At 33.5% G+C, this 19229-nt stretch overlaps 1 protein-coding gene across 1 annotated transcript; it reads right to left on the reverse strand.

Annotated features, from left to right (window-relative positions):
- Window positions 1–13: 13 nt before the first annotated feature.
- LOC143247530 (ubiquitin-fold modifier 1-like) lies at window positions 14–8112 on the reverse strand. The gene is given in 6 exon segments (XM_076495800.1): window positions 14–162; window positions 3754–3803; window positions 3805–3824; window positions 6656–6713; window positions 7867–7923; window positions 8033–8112. Coding segments are annotated over 6 exon segments (255 nt in total). The 5' UTR covers window positions 8035–8112; the 3' UTR covers window positions 14–94.
- Between the last annotated feature and the right edge of the window lie 11117 nt (window positions 8113–19229).

Raw genomic sequence — 19229 nt, forward strand, 5'->3', positions numbered from 1 at the left:
CATACAAATACTATTTATATAGTATAAAACAACTGAAATGTCAGTACAGGTTTCAGTTTTGTTTTATTGTGTTTATATTATGTAATTAAAGTGTTCATAGTCTTCCAACCCTGTCCCGAGGAATTAGACGGAGCTCTGAACCATGCTTGAGGAAGATGTCTCCTGCAGTACATATTAAAGTAAACTGAGTTCACTAAACAGTACCAGTTATTTACAGAAAATGCACTAAATACACATGACAGTGATATAGTATTTTTGTACATAAATTGTTTAAATGCCAAATAAAAAAATATATTGCAATTAATTCAAAGAAGAAACAACAAGGGTTTTTTAAACAAATGTCTAACACAAGAAAATAACCACCGAAAAGCTTCATATATTGCTTTAAACATTAACCTAATTCTAAAATTGATAAATGAATAATAACATAGCATTTATTAGAAATGAAAATGCTTTATTGAGACATGATTTTTTGATTGACTCGCATTTCATTTTAAACAGAGAATAAGTATTCTTTAAAGAAATGTTACTAATGTAATACAATTTAAAACCTCTGAATAAACGAATTACTGCATTTGAAATAGACTTTTATAACCTATTTCTACTGATCATTTATGATGAGTTAGTCACAGCCTGCTAACAAGTTGCACTGATCATGACTTCTTTACATATTTCATGACACCACCAAGTGTAGAATAATCTTTGAAATATCCAAGAAAGCATGCATATCAAGCATTTGAATTTTTTTAGGTCAGTTACATTGAAAAAAAAAATGTTTAAAATGGTACAGGTTCTGAAATATATTTAATTTTTCACTTCATTGAAAGTTTCATACTCAAATCGTTGTAAACAACTTAAGTATTTTAATACATTTTCTGAAAACAATAATACTATCACTTTAAACCTGAAAAGCAATATTTTTAAAACTTATATCGAGTATGTTCATATCCCTATATCTTAAATTATAATAGTAGCATCCACAAAATGTCCCTTGTTGCAAGGAAAACACCTGGGAAAAGGTTTGGTCAGTTGGAATGATGGAGTATTAATGTAGTGTACTGCTTTACTTGGGTCAAAATTGTTGATACCAAATGGGTCTGCATCACTGTAATAACAAAAGAGCCTGCCTCTATGTGATTACCATGGCTCCAAAAGGAAAGAATCTAGAGACCCAAAACTTTGAAACTATACTAAGGACATGCACTTGGGTATTATTCTTTAGATTTTACTAAATACTTTTAGCCAATTTTTTTTTTGCCCTTAAGCCCCATATTTCTGCTTCCTGAAGGTCTAAAGAACAGTATCATTTTATTTTGCCCAATTCTCACTTACTGAATTAACAGTATTGTAGGGTTAACAGTATTGTAGGGGTTTTCTACTGTTGAAAAAGAATTAAATGTGCCAGAAATGAACATATTTTACCAAAAAATGGACAAAATTCAATGAAGCCAAATGTTTCTTAATGTCAAAGGTGATAGAGAGAAACAAAAGCACCAGGAACCATGGAACTGACCTAGATAGATAAACATTGGGAAACAACATGAAACAAAATGGTTAAAGAATATTGACACACACAAAAATTTCATCCAAACACTAGAAGAAAAATACTAATCCGAGAATTAAAAGAAACTGAATTGAACTAACTTTGAGAAATGGCAACAAACAATGGGAAGAAAAACATGAATCAGAGAATGAAAATTATTGAAAACACAAGGGAAAAAAAAGAAATCTAGGTTAAATTAAACCTTTTTTCTTTTAAAAAAAGTTTAAATCAGTTCGAGGTGGTAATAGACAAATCAATTAAAAGTACTGGCACACTGGAGTAGCTATAGAGGTAATTAGAATAATGAGATGACTAACTGGTACTTTGAGACCTCTGTGAATCATGAGAGGACCTTGGGAATCCCACAGTAGAGCATGGGTATTTTATGCTAGATGTTCTCAATAAAGCAGAGAAGACAGCTTATATTAGATTGATTATTAGAAGACTATGGCTATCTTCTAACAAGACAAAATAAGGAAACAGAGTAACATCTCCTAAAATGGAGGGAAACTGGTCATCCTATTTAAACCTACTTGTACTAGTTAATATATCGTCCACTTTGGTACGAGTTTCCTTATGAATTTTACTAACACAAGACCTCAATGTAAAAGCTCACAAACTGTTGTTTTCTCTTCACCAATAATACTTGGTTGCTCAACATAGATCCCAATACACTTGTGCTATTTATAAACACTAAGTTGTTAAACCACAGAAAATGACAGGAAATATGTTATCAGACCAAGAGTTAAAAAACAACAAAGTTGTGCATGCAAAAGAATGTTTAGTTATTTTATCAGATATATTTTTTTAGTTATCTAATTTATTAGTCGTGAAAACAAAACGGTTCAAATACCTTTTCCTAGTTGTGGAAAAGGACTAAACTCGTAACTGACCAATTAGTTCTCAATAATGGTGGTTTTGTCAACATTTTGAAATTTTACTTTACCTTAAAAGGTGGTTTTTCTCACCAACTATGGGTTTCTTCATCTGATCAAACACTATGTTGGAGCAAACTAAGACCTTTTTGAAGGTAATGTCGTTTACAAGAAACGTCCATACGTGGCATTTGTTTCTGTGACACCATTCATGTGACAATGATAATGATTTTTTGATACAAGAAAATGACTTTTTCTAGAAACACTTTTGAAAACAACTAAAGAAATACTGCTCCATTTTGAACATTTTACTACCTATAAAGTACCCTTTAATATGGGAAGATTGTGTACTGTATTTTCTCCATTAGGTCACATTTTTTACATTTATAACAATTAACTAAACAATCATAAATTATGTTTTTACATACGATATACATAATGAAGATAAATGTACGTAAACCATGTTTACCATGTACATTTCTGTGAAATTCTGATAATAGGAGGGTTGTGACCACGAAAACTGAAGCTAAACTATTACTGAAATAATGTCTCATTTATAATTCCTTCCCTCCTTATCTTCTTTCCCTAAACAGTTACAAAGAAAAGAGATAACAGGAAACTAGTTACTTCATTATCTAAGGCTTAGCCTACAAAGTGGCAAGCCGTAACTTGGAGAAACGCCGACTAGCAAGCAAACTGGTAAGCCATCATTTGGAGAAATACTTGATAACCTTGATTTCCTTACAAATCCACTTCCTGACAGGATTATGGCTCAGTAAGTATTTTCTAAACTTTTCTAGGATTTTTAAAAGTTTAAGCAAACACTCTTTCCTAAGCCTTTGGTTATTACTTTCAGAATAATACATATCAATGAACATACTATTATTTCAGAATTAATCAAAGTTAATACAAAATTTTTTTGTTTCCCACTGTTTTTAATAAATATTTCCAAATTTTAAGGTATAAAAAAATCACTGTGCATGATCCTGTACCACATAATTTTGTTTTTCTGTTGCTTTAGTGAATACTGAAGAAAAGATAAACTGACTGCTCACAAGTCTGTATTATTAACAAAAGTCATAACATGGATGAAATTTATGTAGAAATAAATAAGTGAGAGATGTTCCAAATTAACAACTGAGAGTATGCCCAAAACTACTTGAAAGTGAATTTATTATCAGTGCTGGTGAAACTATATTTCTGCTAACCCTAATTTATGCTTGATAACGCAATGTTGATACACATAATTTAGTTTTCAACTTAAAGTGTGTACAATTTTTTAAATAAATGCTGGTCACCATTTTTTGTAACAAGTAAATGTCAAGATATACTTGCCTGCACTCTGAGATGGATTAATTCCAATTCCATCATCTGTAATAATAGCTTGTAGCTGGAGGTACTTTGAACTGTCAAATTCAAACAAGAAAACAGAAAAATTGTTAATTACAAGAAGCTAAATTTTTAAACCTTATTTTAACTAGTATATGTATATGCTGTAATAATTAGATTCATCTACTTATGATCTTTTAAGATACTGATTTGTTAAGATATAACTGCTTTTAATGTGTTTTACCTGAAAATCCTCCAAATTAAAAGACTGTAGTTGCTTAGAATAACAATGTGATTTTTTATTTTTTTTAGAAAAAATAAAACACTAATTGTAATAAATTGAAAATGCAACTATATTAATTATTTATTTTGAGGAAATAATCACTAGCTGGTGTAAATAATTTGTAAAAAGTAAATGAATAGTGAAGCATAATTTTATAAATAACTTATTATCTAATTTCAGTATTATTTTTCTCTAACCTAAAGTTAAGTACAGAAAATCAAAAGGAAGGACAGTATTAAAAACAGCAAATCCACACCTTTGATTAATTATATCAGTTTACTATAACCTAAAAAGAAGCTGAAACAAAAACAAAATGCTGTACTAATTAAAAAGATCCCAGGTACAAGCAATAATGTGGGATATAAAGTGTACCCTAGATTTCAGAGGTAACTGAAGAAATAGGATCCACATTGCAGTGGGGATACACCATCTATCAGTCTTAACATCCAATTGCCAGTCTCACATAAGAAATAAAAGAGTAGTAATAGATACAGAGATAGAAATTAGAGAGTGAAATGTGGGGGCTGAAGTCCACAACATCCCACATCTATATCACCCTTCACTACTTGCAAACAGTTGTGGGAAAGTGACTACTCTCCACAGTAAAGAAGAAAAACATCAATTGAAAAATAGAAATAGGAGTAAGAAAAATAAGGTACTACCATTTCGAAATAAGTTGAAAACTTACCTCTTGAAGATAGCATTCCTGCTCCCATTATGGTAGAAAGGCACTAATTAGCAGCCCAGTAAACGAATTATACTAGTAAGAAGAGTCCCATACAGTTATCTAAACAAACTAGTATAGCACCCAACCACCACCCATTTATTAAGTTTACCATGACTATCATGCTCTGAACAAGCCTTTATATGCAGCAAGGTGTACACCTGCATAAAGTAATGCCAAGTTGTTAAATGACTTTATTCATAACTAGAAAGTTATTAGAAATTTTTAGTAAAATTTTTCTAATTTTTATTTCTTTATATTTATTCAATACATTGTTATATTTGTCACAGAATAGTTTAATAATTTTATTTAAAATTTCTTTGTTAAATCCAGTAACTGTTAATTTTTATATCAGTATTTAAACATTACTGATAAAATATTGTAACTTATCACAAATTTTACAGTATCTGAATAATTGTGAAGTTATAATACTTATAACAGAAGGGTATGGTACATTATTATTAAAAGAGGGTAAACCATAAATTGGAAAGGCAGAATATTTTCTTTTATCAAAAATACTTACTTTGATATCTTCATCCACTATTTTAATTTCTAAGTCTAAATAAATGTACGTGTACTTCTGTATTAGATATTGAAGTATTTTCACTGTTTAATTCTACTGGATATATAGTATCGATAACATTTCTGTATTAGATATTGAAGTATTTTCACATTTTAATTCTACTGGATATATAGTATTGATAACATTATTTATTTCAGGATTATTTATACTAATTAAATCATTTATATGTCTGCAAATTTAGGTAAAAATATCTGAATTTGTACAACTTTCAATAAATCAATTTTCATAATAATAAAAGATATAAATTTGCTATACAGGGTAGAATATTTGAATTTGTGTAAAAGCCTGTCAAAAAATGACAGGAAACCACTGTTGAACAATGAACAAAAATTATATAATTTAACCCAAACTAATTCATCTATGATCCTAAAATGCACCTGAGACTCACTCATTTAATCACCATATTTTTAGTAAAAACTATGCACTCTGAAAGAAATTTAAATAATATTCTTGAGAATTTACTATATTCAGGAAATAGAAAAACAAAGTGCAGATATTCCAACAAATTTTAAACTCTTTTGACTGTACAAAAGATAAAATGATATTTGGTAGTATTAAACAGTTTCTTTATGTTTTAAGGCCAAAATACTAAAAGAATATTTATTAATTAAAGTTTACTCATCACTCAAAACATTTTCAAACACTGACTCTATAACATTAGTAATAGTAGGCCTAATACACAAATGTAACATGAGGTTTAGCTGAAACACTGCTTGGCTACAACTCAGTGTTACAAAATTTCTGAAATAAACTATTTTACTGTTATACCACAAAACAAGGAAAACGAACCTTTCTAATAAATCAACATGAATACCGTGAGTTGGATTAAGAACAATCAAGTGACAGTTGTGTTGCTAAGTAATGATGTATATTGTTGTGTTACCAAAGAGGAGGACAAAGGTATTCTTGACACTGTGGCAAAAGGAACGAGCCCTTTATAATTAGTGATAACACCGAACTTCTAATAACTTAGGAGTTAAAATAATGAACATTTAATAGCATACCAACCACACTAAATCCATAATAACAAGTGCCAATGAGGCCTTTTACCCAATATAAGAGCTCATTAGGCTGGTTGATATATGAAAGACACAGTAGTGGTTAAGATACTATTCACAGCATTAATTTCACAAACAACAACTGTTTTGGTATGAACTAGAATAAGTAACTGTACTGTACTTATTTATGTCACTTACAAAGCAGAATTATGGTACGAATTATTAATTTATTTTGACATTGGTTTAAAGACATATTTTGAATTAAGTAAAATTTACGTAAGCTTTGATCAATAAGACAAAGATAAAAAAATATCACTTACTTCTTCTGCAGCAAACTTTAACACTGCTGTAAATGGGGTGTTTTCAGGAACACTTAATCTATAGGGAACGAATTGTTCACATATGCATATATGAAAATATACATGTATAGAAAATTAAGGGGGTTAAAGAACTATGCTTAAAATAACAAAATATACTAAAAACTAAAAAAGTAGTGCCTAGCTTATTAAAACTACCAACCCTGAACAATTTTCAATCTATTAAAAATAAGAAAATGAAGAACCAGTAACAGTTTTAAAGACAAACCACTAAATTAGGTAAACTTAAAAATCTTTTTTTTTTCATTAGTGCAAAATTAACAAATATAATGAATGGAACACAAAACAAAGAAAATTAACTTCATAAATTATTTTATAATTTAAAATATTTAAGAACTAACTGTACTGTATTTATATACAAGTGTGATTAAAAAAAAAGCCAGATATAGAGAACTATTTCATAATTTTGTTTTATCACTTAAATATCACCTTGTTTGTGTGTTAAGTGCCTATAGCAATTTGAATCAAGTTGCTGAAAGCAAGAGAAATATAGCAAACAATACCAACAAATGCTGGTTGTCCTTCTATATGAAGAAAACATATTACACATATGTTTAAACTTATTCAGTTTGAATCAGTATTTACCAAGTAGAAATAACAAACAAAAGCTTGTTAGATTTTTTTGTATTATAAACCAATAAACAACTTGTGTTAAACTACATTATTTTCCCCTGCTTTTCAAACAATATTATAAAAGTTCCAGCTTACAAAGTGAAAGCTTACAAAATAAACAAAAAACGTATGTATTTAATGTCCCAGCAAGTGAGTGTATTACAAACCGATTATTTGGGATCATTTGTCTAATATCAAATATTACACTAGTGCGCAAACTACTGCTTTATATTCTTGCTTCTTACTTCACGATTTTATTTAATTAATTTTCATCTTCATAAACATTAGTTTTTATTCACTATCTGATCTCTTTATGTTACTTAACACTTTTGCTAAACAGTAACGTGTTTAATACTAATAGTAATAGCATCAACTGACACATTCTCTACTTTTCTATTAGTACTATCTTTTATAACTTAACTACCTTACCAGGGAGATTCTTGGTACTAACATAATAGTGTTAATAGTACTACTAATCCTGCATTATTATTAATTTCATTAATACATAAACAATACCATAGGTGTTTATTCTACGAACTTACACCTTGTAAGGAAGCTTCGGATCCGACGTCAAAGTTATCTTGAACGTTACTTTTGACCTATATTAAAAAGGATTTTACAAAAAAATTAATATTATTAAAAAAATCGAAGAATAATTGTTTACAACACATTTTAGTAAAGTAAAAACATATGTCTAAAATACGTTACATGCTTAATCAAGCTGGTGTTTCTACCAGTCAATATAACCAACGTGGAAATTAATAGCGCTACCTAGAAACTAATAAAACGTTATAGCAACTATAAAAAAATGTCTTACATATTCTAGAATTTATACATAATATCAGATCATCCCTTAAGTAGTGTTCGATTTTAAGTTCAGGAAAAAGAGAAAGAACTTCTAACGCTTTTAATGTTATTTGATCAACAACGTCTGTTCCATTATTATTGATTACTTCCTGCCAACAATTTACAAGCTTCTGAATGCCACTTCTATAAATTTCTGGGGATTTGGAGGAAAAGAATGTAGAGAGGGTAGTTTTTACATCTTCATGCGTTTCAAGCACTTTTCCATCAAAATTGTTCTGCAAACTTCCGAATAGATGATAATCAGATGGGGCAAGGTCTAGAGAATGAGGAAGATGTGGAAGTTTTTCCTAGTCTCGCTCTTCAATCTTTACATATGTGATCCTTGCTGTATGGAGCCGTGCATTATTCTGGTGTAACACAACATCTTTACGATTGATCAAGGCAGGCCTCTTTTCTTTTAGTGCAACATTCAAGCACTGTAACTGTGGACAATAGAAATCTGATGTAATTGTTACATTGAGTGGCAGCAACTCAAAGTGAATCGCACCAACAATATTCTACCAAATGCTTAACAAGACTGTCCTAGGGTTGAGGTCCATTTTGGGCTGTGCTTTAGCCAGTTTACCTGCACTGAGCCATTGTCTGCAGCGCTTAACATTTTTATAAAATATCCATTTTTCATCTCCGGTCACTAACCTGTCCATAAAGGTGAGTTACGTTCACAAGAGTACAGAGAAGTGCAAATGTCTATTCTTGCTCTAAGGATGACTTTTGTCAAATCACAGGGGACCCACTTTCCAAGTTTTGATATTTTTTCAAGCTTTTGTAAATGACGGTGAACTGTTGAATTAAGTTTCGGTGCTAGTTCTTTAACTGTTATAGCACAATCTTCATCAAGTGCAGCTACAAGAAAGTCATCATTTAACTCAACAGGACGACATGAACGTGGCGCATCACTTAAGCTGTAATCATCTGACCTGAACTTCTGAAACCACATTTGACATTATCTTTTATCAAGAGACTCCACACCATAGACACCTTGAATGTTTCGTGTAGTTTCTGCTTTTTTAAAACTCATAAAGCACTATATGCCTAATGTGCTCCTCAGACACATCTATCTCCATAAGGGTTTATTTGATTAATGATCTTAAAAAGTGGAGTTTGATTAGTTTCTTTTATTTTTCTGAATATTTTTATACACGTCCTACTATATAGTTTAGTCATTAAAGCATTCAAACAAAAGCAGAAATGATAATGCACTTTCTATATTAAATTTTCGGACATTATTTATGGGATGGCCTGATAATTGAAGAGCAAATTTACCGTTTAGAAGCAATTCGATTTTGACCATCATTTCATGCATTGCAAATAAATGATAGAATAATTAAGCATTATAAAAACATCGTCTAATTAAAATCAGTACATTAAAATAAAATATTTTAACTCAATTGAACAAAAGCATAACAAAATCAAAATAAATGCACAGACATAAATACAGAAGAATGTTCATTATAATAACTACGCACACACAGACATATACTAACACAAAGAACAAAGAATGAATAAAAAAACGAAATAATTCACAATGCATATTTACAAAATGAACACTACTTTCCTAATGATGAAACTCTGGGGTAAGTACTTTACATGACCTTTTTTGATTATGATGGATTTCTGGCTTGATACACGTCTGCTTCACTGGTCAAGTATTTGGAAGGCTGTTCATTAACTGACCTTCTCCAGTGGCCATTGTTTCCAGATAAGGAAGTGTCTTCTCATAGTTGTATTCCCTCATACTGATGGTCTGTCATGCAACGCACGGAGAATGCTTCAGGAAAATATTTGCCAACAAGAACTAGAAAGCTACTGACTGAAGTGCTTCAGAAAACAGTTCAGATTTTCATTCAATTCATTTTTAAATACTGGGGATGAAACATACTTTACTTCACTCCCAAAGACCAGTAATGCTGACCAAATCTTCTTTCTTGCAGCTTCTTTCCCATTACTTGGCTCAGATGCCACCAATGTCATGAGTGCTTCAAAGTCGATGTTTTTTAAGGACCCCAGCACCTGGGAATCCATCTTCCAGGAGAGTAGACTGATAAGTTACTCTCAACAATTTGCCCCACAACTCTGTGCTACTTCAGATTTCTTTGTGATTCATAATTATCCTGGTAACAAGGATAATTAGCAAGTTGTTCATGGTTTAGTCTTTTCCTGTTGGTGCCAACTGTATCATATGCCAGAGAAACTTCATTAACTGGCAGAATTCGTCCATCAACAATACATTTAGTCCTTCTTGATCAAAGCTTTGAGTCTTCAACTTTGGCTTGCAACAGAATTGTAGAAATCTCTTTACATGGTCTCAGACTCACCAGCTGTCACGATGCGTAATACAACACGAAAGTAATGCATTTAATTCAGTGACAAACCCAATGTGTATACTTTCTGGACACTGGTGGTCATCTGCTACTTGACTTGTGAAATGGTCAACAGATTGTCTTCCCTCGAGATTACTTTCCATCAATTAATCCATTTAAGATCATATGTAGTCAGGTTTAAATTTAAGGTTTCTAAGTCAACGGAAAATCTCGATTTTAACCGCAGCAACTAGAGCTACCACATTACTGGCCATTCTCACTCAATAAAGGGGATTTGTATGCTCTAGAAATCATCTGCTGTGAAAATGGAAAACGTTGTTCTTATTGATATTGCACATTGTGCAGCGTGATAATAATATTTCCAACTCGTAGAGAAAGTATCACATCTAGAGAGCAACAATAGATTAAATTTAGCTGAAACAGTCACCTTCATTGGTTTTCTTAAAGTATTATGCGAAAACTGCAAAAAATTAGAATAAAACAAAATTGTAAAATTTGTATATCAAAATGAGAAAGTAGAAAATGGTTGATCTGCCCGCTTACCAAAATACTACAGACATATCAACCTTTTATCATGTAAAAGCGAAGCGCACCAGATTGAAGTCACGTGTTGGTAGTTACCATTCAGTCAATCAGAAAGTGTCACATCTGTATAAAGTCTATAAAAATACATGTAGTGAGAGTATGTTTAGTAGTAAGAGTGTGATAAATTTGTGGTATTCAGAACCGAAATGCTGTAAGACAAGCGCGTAGAAATCGAAGCTGGCATACGAGAAACTTTGGCAAAGCTGTTTAGCTCAAAAGTTGTATGCAAGAACTCTAAAGAGAATATGTGAAATTGGCAGTGTTAATCATAAAATTGGTTAAGGTACAAAACAGAAGCTCTAAACATTTAGTTTAAGTATCTCAGTTACATCCTACATTCAAATGATAATGATTGAGCACATATCTTGCAAACTAACTTGCTCTAAATACAGGTGTAAATGTAATCCTTAGAATAATGAGTCACATTAATATTAAGTGACTTCGGTGGATTTATTGCTACTCAAAAACTGTCACTAAGAAGAAGACAAAATATTAAAATGGGCATCAGATTTCTTTATGAATTATTCAATGACAATAAATAGCAGTTTGTTCAAGGATGGAGAGTAGAATGGTTTGTTTGTTCGTTTCTGAATTTCACGCAAAGCTACACGAGGACTATTTGCGCTAACCGTCCGTAATTTAGCAGTGTAAGACTAGAGGGAAGGCAGCTAGTCATCACTACTCACCGCCAAGTCTTGGACTACTCTTTTACCAACGAATAGTGAGATTGACCGTAACTTTATAACGCCCCCACGGTTGAAAGGACGAGAATGTTTGGTGCGACGAGGATTCGTACCTGCGACCCTCGGATTGCGAGTTAAGAACCCTAACCACATGGCCATGTCGGGTCTGAGTAGAATGCTATCATAGTCAATGTACAGAATCTATATTAAAGAATGTTAGCGGATTAACACTTGTGATCTTCACAAAACTGGTAGCAACCCTGTTGCAGACTCTAATCCATCATGTCATTCTTCCAAAAACAGTTTATTGGGCAGCGACTCATTTTCAAGCAAAATTGCCCCCCAGAAATGTGGTGAAACGTAAGTTTGACAGAAAAGAGACCAATGTAAGACAAACAATAATGACTTGACTTGTACAAAGCCCCAGTATTAAGATTTTATGAGATTTGTGTGAGCTTCTGTGAAAACAGAAAAGTTTAAATAGCAACCAGACAATTTGGTTGAAGTGTAGTGGGAAGAAATACAGGATATCTGAAACACAAAGCACAATTTTTTATTGACAAACTGTATTATAACCGGAAAACAACTTGTTCTATGTAAGTTGGAGGGCTGCCAAGTAATAATAATACACTGTGTAACTTCATTGCTTTTCTTATTATCAATAATGAACTCCTGGTCTAAATTCCGTTATCCACTTTTTGTGACTTATGTATGTGTGTCAGCTGCGTATATTTTTTATTGATATACATAAGTGTTTGCAGAAAGGTACTTAACCCTACTTTTAATTAGAGTTGAGCTCGATTGAGTACTAGATGACGATATGAGGGGTCGTGCTAACAAATGAACTCCACACATGAAGGCCGTCTGCCTCTCAAGAGGTTTGTTTGTTTTTTGAATTTCGCACAAAGCTACTCGAGGGCTATCTGTGCTAGCCATCCCTAATTTAGCAGTGTAAGACTAGAGGGAAGGCAGCTAGTCGTCACCACCCACCGCCAACTCTTGGGCTACTCTTTTTACCAACAAATAGTGAGATTGACCATCACATTATAACGCCCCCACAACTGAAAGGGCGAGGATGTTTGGCGCAACGGGGATGCGAACCCGCGACCCTTAGATTACGAGTCGCACGCCTTAACACGCTTGGCCATATTCTCAAGAGGTAGAAGGAATCTCCTTCACTGATGTCATCAATGTTCAGGCTGCACGTTCTTCTGATTCGTCCTCTTGGTACTTCCTAACTTTCTTTAGCAGCAGCCTCGATCAATCTAACTATTGGTAAAGACATTTTAGTTATAACTTTTGCCTCATAATTTTTCCAATCTTAACGTACTACTATTTTAAGAGGGAAAAACAAAAATGACATTTTAATATAATGTAAGATAAAATATTTTACGCTGACTAGTTTCAGTACAGCCAACTACCATAGTTTTTAATTAGGTGCTGAAAGACGTTTTTTTATGTTTCACCATCTGGTCATTTCTATATCTTTGTTTACACTGGTTTCTACAGATTCCAGTGGCACGAGTCATTTATTCCATATAGGAAATGAGCTGTGCGTTTAAGATCCGGAGGTAACCAGTTATTTTGGTGAGATTATGGTAACCAGTCGCTTGAAATAGCTCACAAAATGTTTATCTTTTACTGTGTCATAAAATACTATTTTTGTTTTTCGTCTTAACTTCTGCATTGTTGCAGAGAAGGTCGATATCCTGCCGGTAAATTTGATATATAAAAAATATTTCCTTGTTTTATTTTTACACATGCATGGCCTAGTATACATATTTAAGTGATTGTCTTATTATAGATACTTTGATTTCTGACTTCCACTTGGAAACCAACTGTTGTGCGTTTTGGACAACAGTGTCTAAAAATCAGCCGCAGCTGTAACGACACTTCTGTTTGGTGTCAATAAATATTAATGGTATAATACAAGTTTTCTAATTGTCTTCTATTCTGTATATTAGATTGAGTATGATTAATTCTCTTTCAAGACATTTCTTAAAGGAATTCGAAATTTATTGTTTACTCATTTATTTATTTTTTAAAATACACAACACAATTATCCTGAGATTTTAAATATGAAACCATAATGTTTGGTTTTCCGTTAATTTCTCGTCGCAAATGTTTCATTAATAACAGATTTTTAATTATTTACTGACAAAATTGTCTTCAGAGGGAAAAGAAAAATATTTGTTGTTTTTTTTTAATTTCGTGCAAAGGTACACGAGGGCTATCTGCGCTAGCCGTACCTAATTTAGAAGTGTAGTATTAAAGGAAAGAGAGCTAGTCATCACTACCCACCGCCAACTCTTGGGCTACTCTTTTACCAACTAATAGTGAGATTGACCGTGACATTATAACGCCCCCACGGTTGAAAGGGCGAGCATGTTTGGTGCGACCGGGATTCGAGCCCTCGGATTACGAGTCGAACGTCTTAACCCACCGGGCCACGCCGGGCCAAGGAAATGAAAACAATCATTCTTTTTTGGCATGGTGTCTTCTCTCTTTACTGCGACTACATCGAAATAAAATAATCAAATACAGAAATAGAAACGCTTCCGGTGTTTCATTGGTATATTTTAATTCGTATTTTGTAGTTATGACAGAGCAACTAAGCGTAAAGCTACACGAGGACTGTCTGTGCTATCTGTCCCTAATTTAGCAGTGTAAGACTAGAGGAAAAGCATCTAGTCATTACCACCCACCGCCAACTCTTGGGCTACTCTTTTGCCAACAAATAGTGGGATTAACATCACATTATAACGCCCCAATGGCTGAAAGGGCGAGCATCTTTGGTGTGACGGGGATACAAAACTGCGACCCTCAGATTACGTGTCGAGCGTCCTAGCCACCTGGCCATACCCGGGCCTCACACTTAAAAGGTTCATGATTTTTGATTTACAAGTTGTAATTCTTTACTTAAGGATTGTGTCGTCCATCCTAAGCGTAAACGCTTAGGGTGAGAAAAATGTTCATACTCTTCTTGCGAATGTAAAGCTAGTAACTTTTAAAAGATTTATTTATGGTCTTGAGGACACGCCTTAAACAAAGTGGGGGGAATGTGTACGAATATATTCTCTACCCTCTCATTTTAACATAGATATAACAGAGATAACGTAACACCTGCTTCACTCGTGGGAAGTTTTGCTGTAATTCTCCACACTGTGCAAGAAAGTCAACGACAACAGCATACTTCACGTATAAATCGCAAATTATATCTAGAGACTACAAAATGAGAACGATCAGACTTGTGGGTAACGCTAGTCACTGTGGGTAAATTCAATGTTTCCTGTGTTTAAGAAACGTTAAATAAAAAAACGACTACACAGTGAGAAAGGAATTATGCACGCTGTGATTGTGCAATTACATTTTGTATATAATTGTGCTTACTCATTTTTTTTTTGCTTAAACTCGGTTTAGTTAAATCACCAATAATTCGTCTCCTATCCTTTTGATTCTCCTGTTGTAAAGCGAACCTACCTAAATTTCTTGGAGGGAATCAGCTGACCTGAGAATTAACCACAGTATTTTGCCTTTTACTATTTTTTCCTTACCAAAAAATAAAACTAATTTAGAAAGCATTTGGTAAGGACTTTAATGAGTTATTTATAATGCTTATTAACAGCCGGTCATCACCACCTACCGCCGACTCTTGTGATACTATTTTACCAACGACTAGTAGGATTGGCCGCCACATTATAACGCCCCCACGGCTGAAAGGGCGAGCGTGTTTGGTGTGAAGGGGATCCGAACCCATGATTCTCGGATTACGAGTCGAGTGCCTTAACCATCTGACCATGTTGGGCCAGCAGAAACATTTAAAAATAAAATTCCAGGATATTGGTAAGTAAACGAAATCCTTGGTTTCCGTAGGAGATTTTCAAATCACTGACAGAATTACTCACACAAGAACTGTGAATGAATTTAAGAAATCAAGAAATTCAAAACTCTAATGAGGGTAAACCATAATAAGACGTCGTATTATCCAACACTAAGAAAACGACCTGTTAAGGTTTGAACAGTTACGAAGAAAATGTTTTGTTGTTAGGTTTAAGTAATGCTCCAACTTCTAACAGCGTACCCTACTTGCATATTATTGTGGCTTCAGAAGTTGCCAGTCGTTCAGAAGGACCTGATGCAACTGAAGATAGTTTATATATCAAGGAAACCATTAATAAATATTTCGACGTAACAAAAAACCCGTAAATAACATCAGTCACGAATAACGTAAAACTGTTATCAACCTTATGCACAGTGATTTTTTTCAGTGGATAAAGAGAACTCTGTTGTCCTTTTTAACAGAGAACATCATGAAAGTAAGGCAACCGATTTAATATCTGACCACGTATACATACTTTTATAATCAGACACTATTTAAAAAAAAAAAACTACGAGGAACTAAACAAATATCACGATTTACGAGAGCAGAAAAGATTACCAAAGATAGAATCTTTACTAAAACAAACAAAAACAAATATTTGTTAGTTATCTTTGGTTCACTGTTTAGTGTTTATTAGCACAAAGAAACTAGGCTATCTACATCAAACAACCGGTCAGAATCGTAAGAGTAGGGCCCGGCATGGCCAGGTGGCTAAGGCACTCGACTCATAATCCGAAGGTCGCGGGTTTGAATCCGTCACACCAAACACGCTCGCTCTTTCAGCCTTGGGGGCGTTATAATGTGGCGATCAATCCCACTATTCGTTGGTAAAAGAGTAGACCGTGAATTGGTGTTGATGACTAGCTGCCTTCTCTCTAGTCTTACACTACTAAATTATGGACGGCTAGCGCAGACAGCCCTTGTGTAGTTTTGCGCGAAATTCAAAGCAAATCGTAAGAATAAAATTATTCGTAAGGTTAGTTATCGAATGACATTTGGTATAAATATATATAAACAGCAGAGTTTCCAACGAGAATAAATAACATAATGAACTAAACAGTTCACAAGGTAAATACTAATACCTAAATTGTTATATGGAAAATGAAATGTAAAGTTTATTTCAAGAGAAAACAGAAATCCCTCACTTTAAAAACAGCTTTATTGGGAAGCGTGTTAATCTCTACAGTGAAATGCCACATTTCAAAGACTGTGGTATTCATAATTATGTTTTTTACAACTTAGATTATTTTTATTGTTGAAATTACGTACATTTGTGTTGTATGGCTATACTTATATGCGGCAATCTATTCTTCGGACATTAGGTTTGCACAAGGCTAAGAAAGTCGACTCATTAAAAAGGTAATTTTATAAATATGCTTTATAACTTGAAAATGAGATACAAATATCTTTCATCGGTGACTTTGTTTTAAAGTCATGTTCAATATTCAACATGATATTATATCTGTAAATATTCAGCGTGATATTAGATCTCTTAATATTTTAACACGATATTAGATACTGTCAATACTGAGCGTGATAATAGATCTATCAATATTTAACATGATATTAAATCTGTCAATATTTAACATGCTCATTTATCCCGAATCAGAACAAAAACTGCTTATTTTACCAATCTGTTATCATTCTACTTTTCTTTCTAAATCTTATAAATATTTTAATGGCTTAGTTTTATCTTTCGTTGGAAAACATTTGACTAGTAGTGACTGGCTAAGACTCCCTCCAAATACCAGAACCTCAAGTGGTTCAGTGGTAAGTCCGCAGGTTCACTACGTTAAAAAAGAAAGAAGTTTTGTTAATCGTGATAAACAGAGCACAGATAGCCCGTTGTGAAGCTTTGTATTTAACAACAACTGAATCGAACCCAAAGCAAACACCAGCACATATTTATGAGATACTACAGGTGTTTTCATATATAAAGTAATATGGTCACATAAGGTGTTAGATGAGGGATTTAGTCCTCTAAATAGAAATCGGCAGATTTAGTCATACTATGATTAGTCTGTAAAACTTTGGGTAAAAACAAGAATCTCTCCAACTTTCAAAGGGTCGTGATCGTACATGTCCATCTAATAATAATATAACTATCATTATTCGAAGGGCTGCTATCATAATTTATAACAGTAAAAATAACAAGGAACGTGTCTGCCAGTAAAAACATTTATGGCTACTGAATCAGTTGTCATACCAAGAAAAATAAACGAGCGGATGGATCCGTAAAATATAACAGCCTAAGACTACATCCCTATTGACCGATTTACCTGTTTCCAACCACATCATACAAAAAAAGTGCACATAAAAACTGCCGTATAGCAACTTTTTCTCACTTGCGAACAGGAAGCTGTTTCATCACGAACTGTGAACATTGAATACACGAGTTGAACAGAAGTGTTTTAACCTTTTCTGTAGTGTTGTTCGATCAATACCATATGCTGGAGTTTTTCTAAGAATGTGGGCAATTAATGGCGGCCTGTTAATCGTTTACATACTAGGGGTGTGTTTCTCGTAGATTCGAGAATGATCGATAAGATTCTCATGTCACGATTGGTCTAGAGAAATCTACAGCGAGTAGTTGTCAGTATTTTAAGCATAGCAAAACATGACACGATTTCAATGAAAACGGTTCACTTGTTTAAAAGCACTTATGACATTTTGTGTAGAGTCTGTACGCAATTGAGAAAAATGGATATCATTTACAGATTCAGCTTATAGGAATTAATATAGAACATGCAAAACTTTCAAGACAATAAAACTATCGCAGGCCTGTGACAGCTGAGTACACACGAATGGTGTTACCAGTCACGTCAGCCTAATCGTGGTTTACAAGTTAACGTATCGGACTAGAGATTCAAAGGTTTAGGGTTCGAAATATGGTACTGTAAAACACGCTTCGGATTGAGAGTAATAGTCAAACCCCACAATTAGGTTACGAGTGGTCACTTGAGGTAGTTGGTGCTGCCGAATACTACGCCTATATTATCTGACCTGGCAGCTTTTAATTCACTGTGCGCATCAGATATCTTTCAGGTGAACAGATAAACAACGATCATGCCAGGTCGAAATGCAAATCTTCCACTTTGTTGGAGAAAGGTTCTTTCACGACAGTCCACTTCTCTAGCATTGTCTGAAATAGAACCAAAGAGCATGAATTCATTCATTTTCCTGGACCAGCAAAATCATCACATTCATAGAATGGACCTGAACATTTATTTGTCTCTGTAAACAGCTAGGCAATTGTTTGTTTCTTTGTTTGGAATTAAGCTCAAAGCTACACAAAGGTCTTTCTGTGTTCTGCCCACCAAGGGTATCGAAAGCCAGTTTCCAGCGGTTTCAGTCTGCAGACATACCGCTGTGCCACTGGGAGGCAAAGTTTGTTTTTGTTTGTTTGTAGTTAAGCACAAAGCTAAACAAAGGACTGTCTGTGCTCTGCCTACCATGGGTATTGAAGCCCAGTTTTAAGCCTTATAAGTCCGCAGACTACCACTGTGCCACTGAGGGGAGGTTGTCCCTAGGTAAACCATCTCTATACTATAATCCTCGAAAAATGGTAC

Source organism: Tachypleus tridentatus, chromosome 3 (genome assembly GCF_004210375.1).
Source record: "Tachypleus tridentatus isolate NWPU-2018 chromosome 3, ASM421037v1, whole genome shotgun sequence".
NCBI classification, from domain to species: Eukaryota; Metazoa; Arthropoda; class Merostomata; order Xiphosura; family Limulidae; genus Tachypleus; species Tachypleus tridentatus.